We start from the raw sequence: 11,877 nt of genomic DNA, 5'->3' as shown, positions 1-11,877 counted from the left end.
AGTGTGAAACAACGTGGCCAAAATCAGTATACAAATAGCAAAGTTCAATCGGTAAGAACCTTGGTACATGTATATTATGGTGTACAATTCAGTTCACACTTTGGCACGTGACATTGCCCTGTTGGATAGTTTAAATTTCAGATAGTTTTTCCATCCAATTGACACTTGACAACAATGCAAATGTCAAACTACATGTCAAAAATCAGTGTGCAAATAGCAAAGTTCAATCGGTAAGAACCTTGCGACATTTTTACTATGGTGTACACTTTAGTTTACATTTTGCCACGTGGTATTACCCTCTTGGACAGTTTCAATTTCAAACAATTTTCCCATCTAATTGACACTTGACTACAAAGCAAGTGTGATACAACGTGGCCAAAATCAGTATACAAATAGCAAAGTTCGATCGGTAAGAACCTTGCTACATGTACACTATGGTGTACACGCTGTTTACACTTTGCCATGTGACATTACCCTATCAGACAGTTTAAATTTCAAATAGTTTTCCCATCCAATTGACGCTTGACAACAATGCATGTGTCAAACAACGCGTCAAAAATCAGTGTACAAATAGCAAAGTTCAATCGGTAAGGATCTTGCTACATGTATACTTTAGTTTACACTATGCCACATGACATTACCCTGTTGGATAGCTTAAATTTCAAACAGTTTTCCCATCCAATTGACACTGGACTACAATTTAAGTGTCAAACAACGTGTCAAAAATCAGTATACAAATAGCAAAGTGTAATCGGTAATAACCTCGCGACTTGTATACTATGGTGTAATCTTTAGTTTACACTTTGTCTAGTGACATTACCCGATTGGACAGTTTAAATTTCAAACAGTTTTCCCACCCAATCAATGCATGACAACAATGCAAGTGTCAGACATCGTTTTAAAAATCAGTGTACAAATAGCAAAGTTCAATCGGTAAGAAACCTGCTACATGTTCACTGCGGTGTACACTTTAGTTTACAGTTTGCCACGTGACATATCCCTGTTGGACAGTTTTAAATTTCAAGCAGTTTTTTCCATCCAATTGACACTTGACAACAATGCAAGTGTCAAACAACGTGTTAAAAATCAGTGTACAAATAGCAAAGTCCAATCGGTAAGAACCTTGCTGCATGTACACTATGATGTACACTTTAGTTTATACTTTGCCACGTGAGATTACCCTGTTGGACAGTTTAAATTTCGAATAGTTTTCTCATCCAGTTGACACTTAACAACAATGCACGTTCAAACAACTTGTCAAAAATCAGTGTACAAATAGCAAAGCGTAATTGATAAGAATCTCGCAACATGTACATTATAGTGTGCACTTTTGTTTACGCTTTGTCCCGTGACATTACCTATTGGAGAGTTTAAATTTCAAATAGTTTATCCATCCAATTGACATTTGACAACAATACAAGTGTCAAACAACGTGTAAAAAATCAATGTTCAAATAGTAATGTTCAATGGGTAAGAACCGTACTACATATATACTATGGTGTACACTTTAGTTTACACTTCGTCACGTGATATTACCCTGTTGGACAGCTTAAATTTCAAACAGTTCTCCCATCCAATTGACACTCGACAACAATTCATGCCAAACAAGGTGTTAAAAATTAATGTACAAATAGCAAAGTTCAATCGGTAAGAAACTTGCTACATGTTCACTATGGTGTACACTTTAGTTTACACTTTGCCACGTGACATATCCCTATTGGACAGTTTAAATTTCAAACAGTTTTCCCATCCAATTGACACTTGACAACAACGCAAGTGTCAAGCAACTGTTAAAAATCAGTGTACAAATCGCAAAGTTTAATCGGTAAGAACCTTACTACATGTACACTATGGGGTACACTTTAGTTTACACTTTACCACGTGACATTACCTTGCTGGACAGTTTAAATTTCGAACAGTTTTTCCATCCAATTGACACTTGACAACAATGTAAGTGTCAAATAATAATTAAAAAATCAGTGTACAAATAGCAAAGTTCAATCGGTAAGAACCTTGCTACATGTACACAATGGTGTACACTTTATTACACTTTGACACATGGCATTACCCTGTTGGACAGTTAAAATTTCAAATATTTTTCCCATCCAATTGACACTTGACAACAATGCAGGTGTCAAACAACATGTTAAAAATCAGTATACAAATAGCAAAGTTCAATCAGTAAGAACCTTACTGAATGTACACTATGGTGTACACTTTAATTTACACTTTGCCACTTGAGATTACCCTGTAGGACAATTTAAATTTCAAATAGTTTTCCCATCTAGTTGACACTTGACAACAATGCACGTTCAAACAACATGTCAAAAATCAGTATACAAATAGCTAAGTGTAATCGGTAAGAACCTTGCGACATGTACATTATGGTGCACACTTTAGTTTACACTTTGCCACTTGACATTACCTATTGGAGAGTTTAAATTTCAAAGAGTTTTTCCATCCAGTTGACACTTGACAACAATACAAGTGTCAAACAACATGTCAAAAATTAATATTCAAATAGCAATGTTCAATGGGTAAGAAACTTGCTACATGTTCACTATGGTGTACATTTTAGTTTACACTTTACCACGTGACATATCCCAGTTGGACAGTTTAAATTTCAAATAGTTTTCCCATCCAATAGACACTTGACAACAACGCAAGTATCAAACAACATGTTAAAAATTAGTGTACAAATAGCAAAGTTCAATCGGTAAGGACCTTGCTACATTTACACTATGGTGTACACTTTAGTTTATACTTTGCCATGTGACATTACCCTGTTGGACAGTTTAAACGTCAAACAGTTTTCCATCTAATTGACACCTGACAACAATGCAAGTGTCAAACAATGTGTCAAAAATCAATGTACAAATAGCAAAGTTCAACTGATAAGAACCTTGCTACATGTACACAATGGTGTACACTTTAGTTTATACTTTGCCACGTGACATTACCCTGTTGGACAGTTTTAATTTCATAAAGTTTTCCCATCCAATTGACACTTGACAACAATGCAGGTGTTAAACCACTTGTTAAAAATCAGTTTACAAATAGCAAAGTTCAATCAGTAAGGACCTTGCTACATGTACACTATGGTGTACACTTTAGTTTACAATTAGCCACGTGACATTACCCTGTTGGACGGTTTTAATTTCACACAGTTTTCCCATCCAATGGACACTTGAAAACAATGCAAGTACCAAATAACGTGTCAAAAATTAGTGTACAAATAGCAAAGTTCAATCGGTAAGAACCTTGCAACATGTACACTATGGTGCACAATTTAGTTTAAACTTTGCCACATGTCATTACCCTATTGAACAGTTTAAATTTCAAATAGTTTTCCCATCCAATTGACACTTGAGAACAATGCAAGTCTCAAACAACGTATCAAAAATTAATGTACAAATAGCAAAGTTCAATCTGTAAGAACTATGCTACACGGACACTATGGTGTACGGACTTTAGGTTACACTTTGCCTCGTGGCATTACCCTGTTGGACAGTTTAAATTTCAAACAATTTTCCCATCTAATTGACACTTGACAACAATGGAAGTGTCAAACAACGTGTCAAAAATCAGTGTACAATGAGTAAAGTTCAATCGGTAAGGACCTTGCTACATGTACCCTATGATGTACAATTTTGTTTACATTTTGCCACGCGACATTACCCAATTGGACAATTTAAATTTCAAACCATTTTCCGATCCAATTGACAATTGAATACAAAGTAAGTGTGAAACAACGTGATCAAAATCAGTGTACAAATAGCAAAGTTCAATTGATAAGAACCTTGGTACACGTATACTATGGTGTACACTTTAGTTTGCACTATGGCACGTGACATTACCCTGTTGGACATTTTAAATTTCAAATAGTTTTCCCATCCAGTTGACACTTGACGACAATGTAAATATCGAACAACATTTTGAAAATCAGTGTACAAATAGTAAAGTTCAATCGGTAAGGACCTTGCTATATTTACATTATGATGTACACTTTAGTTTACACTTTGCCACGCGACATTACCCAGTTGGACAGTTTAAATTTCAAACAATTTTCCCATCCAATTGGCAATTGACTACAAAGCAAGTGTGAAGCAACGTGTCCTAAATCAGTGTACAAATAGCAAAGTTCAATTGGTAAGAACCTTGGTATACGTACACTATGGTGTACACTTTAGTTTCCACTTTGCCACGTGACATTACCCTATTGAACAATTTAAATTTCAAACAGTTTTCCCATCCAATTGACACTTGACAACAATACAAGTGTCAAACAACGTGTCAAAAATTATTGTACAAATAGTAATGTTCGATAGGTAAGAACTTTGTTATATGTACACTATGGTGTACACTTTAGATTACACTTTGCAACGTGACATGACCTTGTTGGATAGTTTAAATTTTAAACTGTTTTCCCATTCAACTAACACTTGACAATAATGTAGTTTTCAAACAACGCGTCCAAAGTCAGTGTACATATAGAAAAGTTCAATCAGTAAGAACCTTACTTCATGTAAAATATGGTGTACACTTTATTTTACACTTTGCCACGTGACATTACCCTGTTGGACAGTTAAAATTTCAACTAGTTCTCCCATCCAATTGACACTCAACATCAATGCAAGTGTCAAACAACGTGACAAAAATTAGTGTACAAATAGCAAAATTCAATCGTTAAGGACCTTACTACATGTACACTATGGTGTATACTTTAGTTTGCACTTTGACATTACCCGGTTGGACAGTTTAAATTTCAAAATTTTTTCCATCTAATTGACACTTGACTACAAAACAAGTGTCAAACAACGAATCCAAAATCAGTGTAGAAAGAGCAAAGTTCAATCGGTAAGAACCTTGCGACATGTACACTATGGCGTACACTTTAGTTTACACTTTGCAATGTGACATTACTCTGTTGGGCAGTTTAAATCTCAAACAGTTTTCACATCCAATTGACACTTAATAATGATGCAAGTGTCAAAGAGCGTATCAAAAATCAGTGTACAAATAGCAAAGTTCAACCGGTAAGAACCTTGCTACATGTACACTATGGGGTACACTTTAGTTTACACTTTGCCACGTGACATTACCTTGCTGGACAGTTTGAATTTCAAACAGTTTTCCCATCCAATTGACACTTGACAACAATCCAAATGTCAAACAATGTGTCAAAAATCAGTGTAGAAATAGCAAAGTTCAATCAGTACGAACCTTGCTACATGTACACAATGGTATACACTTTATTACACTTTGCCACGTGACATTACCCTGCTGGACAGTTAAAAATCAAATAGTTTTCCCATCCAATTGACACTTGACAACAATGCAGGTGTCAAACAACGTGTCAAAAATCAGTGTACAAATAGCAAAGTTCAATCGGTAAGAACCTTGCTACACGTACACTATGGTGTACGCACTTTAGGTTACACTTTGCCACGTGGCATTACCCTGTTGGACAATTTAAATTTCAAATAGTTTTCCCATCTAATTGACACTTGACTACAAAGCAAGTGTGAAACAACGTGGTCAAAATCAGTATACAAATAGCAAAGTTCGATTGGTAAGAACCTTGGTACATGTACATTATGGTGTACACTTTAGTTTACACTTTGGCACGTGACATTGTCCTGTTGGACAGTTTAAATTTCGACCGTCGACCAGCCCTATGGTTGGCCGTCCCTCGCCACCCATTAAGTCCTGTGGCTTGTCCGGTCCTTCGATCCGCCCTTGTAGTGACTCGCCCCCTTCATCCGGCAGATCCATTTATGATATTGATAGTGAAACTCATTCAATTGATTCTCAGCCGTTTGTTCCAAATCTCCTGAAGAGACACATCGGTTCTTCTAAATCTCCAAGCCAAAATTTAGAAATCGAGCGTGACCCGACCGGTGAGGTTGTCCCCCTAGATATCCCAAAAAGTTATAGTCTCTACAATTCGCCACTTAAGTTGGAAAAATGTCTAGGTAAGTATGACCGGGTTGATGATTACGTCTATAGAGCCCCCGGTCCTAAAGAAAGGCTCCCCGGGTCCGACCCCCGTGAGATAGCCGTGTACAAGGATGTTATGGACGGGGGTTTTCGGTTCCCCATTCATCCCTTTTTTGTGTCGATTTTCAACGAGTTCCACCTTACTCCTGGTCAAATTAATCCTAATGCATAGAGAAAAGTGTTATATTTTCTGTATGTCTGTCTCAAAAAGGGAATTTCACCTTCCATGGATCTTTTCAGGTGTGTCTTCGAAATGCATGAGCTAGTTCAATGTAATGCATTTGTCTATTTTACCACTAGAGTACCTTTGCAATTCCCTAAGTTTAAGAATTCGAATAGCGGATGGAAGTCCCAATTTTTCTTCGTCCGGCCTTCAAAGGGACAGTTCTCTTTTAACACAAACTGGCGACACCCCCAAATTCGTCTCTTCAATAGCCAAGTAGAAGTTACTCCCTTTCTAGAAGCTCAAATCCAGGACTTGGTTGATGTTCCACCTTTTGCACCTTACTTAGGGTCAGTCCTAACCATGAAGAACAAGTTGAAAGTGGGGATGAGTCGTCCAATCGGTAGGTCGTTTATGTTGTTTTTCATTTTTTTTATCACATGCACACACGTTCATTTATTATTTTTGCCTTTAGCTCGTCGAGGCTAATGAGTTTGGATGTGTGTTTTAGGTATGGACTTTGATCTTGATGAGGTATTGAAGACTCTGTCAGGAGGAGATGAGGGCCTTACCTTCGTTGATGGTAAGCTTTCATGTTAACCCCCACCCTCTCTCCCTTTTTTTTTACTCTACCTTGTGATCTTAACCAATTTCAACTTACATGTGTAGGGGCCGAGCTTGATCTGGATGGAGTCATGGATTCCATGCCTGACCAGGGGCAGGAGGGTGAGGTGGATCCTTCGCCTGTCCCTTCAAAGAGAAGGAGGGGGGCCGACCTTGGGAGAAAGTCTCAGACGATCAATGAGACTTCTCAGCCTTCAGATGAGCCTCGTGATGTGGCTCCAGCTCCTAGGCCGGGAGCTCCTAGTCGTGCACATTGTGAGCACGAGGACTCGCTTCCTAACTTTGGGTTTCCTCCCATCTAGGGCTATCATGAGATGGGGGTGCTTAAGTCGTTGGTGACCCCCGCTCGATCCAGAGCGATTGCAGGGCGCAGCGTAGATGACATTGAAAGGGTTGCGGCTATTTACCTTCAGAGGGTATGTTTCCCATTTCAAGATTTCTTTTATGTTGGATCTTGCCTTTTAAGTTAGATTTTAACTCGTGGTTTCATTCTTTTTCCCCTATACATTTTTTTTAGGTGGTGGCCCTCCAGATTGGACTCGTTGAGTCAAATCACTGCCTGGTCTCAGAGCTGAAAACTTTTACTGAAGAAAAGAAAAAGGAGGCTCATCACCACAAGAAGAAAATATCCTCCTTGAGGAAATCTCTGGAGACGTCCAACGCTCGAGCTCGTGAGCAGGAGACGGAGATCGACAACCTACGTTTTATTTTGGTTCGTGCTCCTGAAGAGGCGATTGAGAGGTATAAGGCTTCAGATGAGTACGCTGGAGATCTCAAGGCGTCTGTGGATCAGTATAAGTCATCGTTCGATTATGCCAAGGCTTTGAACTCATACGGGGGGAAGGCGATGTCAGCATCAATTAAGCTCTCCAAGGAGTGGATTATGGCTGAACATCCTTCTATAGACCCCTCTGGTCTGGATAGATTTCTTGCACAGCGCAGTCATCCAGATCACTCAGTCGTTCATCACAAGGTGGTAGTGGGGATGTCTCCCCTTCGAGCTGAAGCATTTCTTAGTTGTTATTTTCTTTGCTAGTTTTTCCTTTTTAGTGTTTACTTTTGTTTAGCCTTGTTATCTCCTACTTGCTCGGGATGTGGGCAAGAATTCTTCGAATGTATAAAAACGTCTTTCATTCGATATCTTTGGCGCTAGATGCGTGGTTCCTTTAAATTGTCGTCTCTCCTGTTATTTTTCTTTTTACTGATTGATGGTACGGGGGAGTGTTCATATATATATATATATATATTTTTTTTTTATGGCTCTCTACCTAGTCGCATAGGCTACGTCGACCGCAGGGGGTGATTTGGTGATTAAGGGCCTTAGCTAATTTTTTGACTTTTCGAGACTCTCCGCCTAGCCACGCAGGCTATGTCGACCGCAGGGGGTGATTTGGTGGTTAAAGGCCTCAGCCAATTTTTTGACTTTTCAAGGCTCTCCACCTAGCCGCGCAGGCTACGTCGACCGCAGGGGGTGATTTGGTGGTTAAGGGCCTTAGCCAATTTTTTGACTTTCCAAGGCTCTCCACCTAGCCGCGTAGGCTACGTCGACATCATGTCTTAGTGGGATGGGCATGGATTTCAAAGTTGTCTGTTGGCATAAAAAATTCCTGGTCTTGTGAGACCAGTAAGCACACCAAGACATCCCAGCTAGGCTGGCCCTTCCATAGCGCCCTCATCATCCATCACCGCCAAGGTCTTTCATTGAATAAGATAAATTATTACAACTAAGGGTGCCTTCGTGAGGCATTACATAGAGAAAATAAATAATGCAACCTAATCTACTATATTTACAAAAGTGCAGCCAGCGCATACATTTCAAATTCTACTGGTAATACTTTTTGAGGTGTTCTGCATTCTATGGTCTACCTAGCGGCCTTCCTTTTATATCTTTCAAGCTGTAAGCTCCCTTTCCCAGCATGCGGATTACTTCGTACGGGCCTTCCCAGTTTGGACCAAGCTTTGGTGGGGGGTGTCCTGTCGCTGCTGCATCTCTTAGCACGAGATCTCCTGGCTGGAAGACCCTTAGCTTCACTCTCCAATTGAAGTACTCAATGGCTCTTCGTTTATAAGCCATCATTCTTATCGCCGCCTTGTCCCTTACCCCTTCGAGGAGGTCGAGTTCTCCCCTAGTCGCTACGCCGTCGGGTTGCTTGACTTTCATCCTTCCTGTCTCGCTTAAGATCTCAACCGAAACTATTGCTTCCATCCCAAAGGCCAGTTTGAATGGCGTCTCCCCGGTCGATTCTCGAGGGGTAGTGTGATATGTCCATAGTACATTGGGCAACTCCTCAGCCCAAAGTCCTTTTTCTTTTTCCAACCTTGTCTTCAAATCCCATAGTATGGTTCGGTTGGTAACTTCAGCCTATCCATTTGCCTGTGGGTGAGCAACTGAAGTCAGCCTGTGGTCGATGTGGTAACTTGTACAGAAGGCTCTAAAACTGTGATTATCGAATTGTTTTCCATTATCTGTAATGATTACCCGAGGTATACCAAACCTGCATATGATATTTTTCTAGATGAATCCCTGTATCTTTGTAGTCGTGATGGTGGCCAAGGGCTCAGCTTCCACCCACTTAGTAAAGCAGTCGATGGCAACTAACAAGAACTTCCTTTGTCCTTTTGACAGGGGCAAAGGTCCCAAGATGTCCATCCCCCATTGGAAGAAGGGACACACTCCGAAAACTACCGTTTGTTGCTTGGCTGGAATGTGGATCAGATTTCCATAGCATTGGCATGCATTGCATTTTCTCACCAACTCTCTAGCATCTTCCTTCATACTAGGCCAATAATATCCTTGTCGAAGCGTTTTGAACGCAAGGGTAGTCGCCCCTTGGTGGTTACTACAAATTCCTGCATGTACTTCGACTAGCACCACCTGTGCTTCTGTCGATCGCAAACGCTTCAAATATGGCATTGTGAAGCCTCGCTTGTAGAATAGCCCATCGATGATGGCAAATGAGGCTGCCCAAACTTTTAGCCTTCTTGCTGTGAGAGCATCCTCCGGCAATTTATTTTTTGTGAGATATTTAAACAGTGGGTCTATCCAACTTTCCTCATTCTCTACATTCATAACATCGATTACGTGTTGGATGCTAGGTTGTCGCAGAATTTGCACACTGGCTGTGTGAGGCAATCGTCTGAGGTTGGCTGATGCGAGCTTAGCTAGCGCGTTCGGTCGCTCATTGTCCTTTCGAGGGACCTTAGTTATCTTAAACTTGGTGAACCCCTTCTGCAAGTTTTTGACCTCCATTAAATATGCAGCTATCTTTTCATCCTTTGCTTCGAATTCCCCCGTCACTTGCCTGATTATCAACTGAGAGTCGCTGCAAATTTCCACTGAGGTCACCCAGAATCTGGCTGCCAATCCCAAACCCCTAATTACTGCTTCGTACTCGACCTTGTTATTTGTAGCAGGGAATTCAAAATGCAGTGAGTATTCCAACTCTTCCTCATTCGGACCTATCATTATGATTCTCGCCCCGGATCCTTCGTCATTTGAAGATCCATCGACAAAAATTCTCCAATCTACCTGTTTCCCTGGTGGGTGCTCGGGCGGGGTGGTGAGCTCGACGATGAAGTCTGCTAAAGCTTGTGCCTTAATAGCTGTCCTTGGCTTGAATTCGATATCAAACTCACTTAACTCGATGGCCCATTTCAACAACCTCCCAGAGGTCTTGGGCCGATGTAGAATCTGCTTGATAGGTTGGTCAGTCATTACTTGCACCGTGTGAGACTGAAAGTAAGGCCTCAATTTCCTAACCGCGACAATTAATGCAAACACTAGCTGTTCAGTCAGGCTGTATCTTATCTCTGCGCCCCTCAATACTTAGCTCACATAGTAGACTGGTTTTTGAGCCTTCGAGAACTCTTTCACCAGGACCGCGTTGACTGCCTTTGGTGATACTGCCAAGTAGAGACACAACACGTCCCCAGGAGATGGGCTGGTCAACATTGGGGGCTCTTGTAATGACTGCTTCAAGTTCCTAAGAGACTCTTCGCATTCCTGGGTCCACTCAAAATTGGAGGAGCCCCCTATAGCTTTGAAGAAGTGGTAGCATTTGTCCCCCGCCCCACTCATGAAACGATTTAATGCTGCTACCCGCCCCGTCAGCCTCTGAACCTCCTTCCTGCTGGTGGGGCTTTTCATTTCTAGGATTCCCCGAATTTTGTCCGGGTTCACTTCGATGCCCCTTTGCGTGATCATGAAACCTAGAAATTTTCCCCCTACGGTACCAAAAACACACTTCTCTGGATTGAACCTTAATCTATTTTGTCGGGCAACGTCAAACACTTTCTGCAAACAGGCCACATGGTCATCGGCTCTGGCACTCTTGACCACCATATCGTCAACATAGACTTCTACGACACCTCCGATTAGCCCACGAAAGACTTTGTTTACCATCCTCTGATACGTTGCTCCTGCATTTTTCAAACCAAATGGCATGGCTGTGTAACAGTACTTGCCAAAGTCCGTGATAAATGATGTCTTCTCTTGATCGGACTCGACCATTGAAGTTTGATGATACCCCGAAAATGCATCTAGAAAGCTGAGCCTTTCATGACCCGACGTTGCGTCTACCAGTTGATCTCTTCTGGGAAGTGGGTATGAGTCTTTTGGGCATACCTTGTTCAACCCAATATAGTCTACACACATGCGCCATTTTCCGTTTGACTTCTTCACAAGTACAATATTTTCCAACCACTCGGGGTATTGCACCTCTCGGATAAAACTCGCCTGTAGCAATTTTTCCACTTCTGCTCTGGCCGTAGCCTGCCTCTCAGGGGCAAGGTTTCTCTTTTTTTGCTTCACTGGCTTAGCCCCTGGCTAGACACCGAGGCGGTGCTGCGCGACAGTTGGGCTAATCCCCGGGATATCCTTTGGGTTCCAAGCGAAGACATCCAAATTACCGGCTAGACACTTTGCCAATTTTTCCTTCTCTTCGGATCCTAGACCTGTTCCAACAAGAAACTCCTTTCCTTTGGCAATAAAGATTTTTTCAATAATATCAAGTGGCTCGATCCACTCCCTCGGGAGTTCTACATCCAGCATCATGACTGATGGTGGGCTTTTGGCTTGTATACTATCCACA

General features: G+C 41.1%; 1 protein-coding gene across 1 annotated transcript; it reads right to left on the bottom strand.

Moving 5' to 3' along the window:
• Nucleotides 1–9,299: 9,299 nt before the first annotated feature.
• Nucleotides 9,300–10,502, bottom strand: LOC111377293. Its single transcript, XM_023000366.1, has one exon. The coding sequence runs from the start codon at nt 10,500–10,502 to the stop codon at nt 9,300–9,302; it is 1,203 nt and encodes a 400-aa protein (XP_022856134.1).
• Nucleotides 10,503–11,877: the final 1,375 nt, after the last annotated feature.

This window comes from Olea europaea, unplaced genomic scaffold (assembly GCF_002742605.1).
Source record: "Olea europaea var. sylvestris unplaced genomic scaffold, O_europaea_v1 scaffold1634, whole genome shotgun sequence".
NCBI lineage: Eukaryota > Viridiplantae > Streptophyta > Magnoliopsida > Lamiales > Oleaceae > Olea > Olea europaea.
This window is presented reverse-complemented; position numbering and strand designations above follow the sequence as displayed.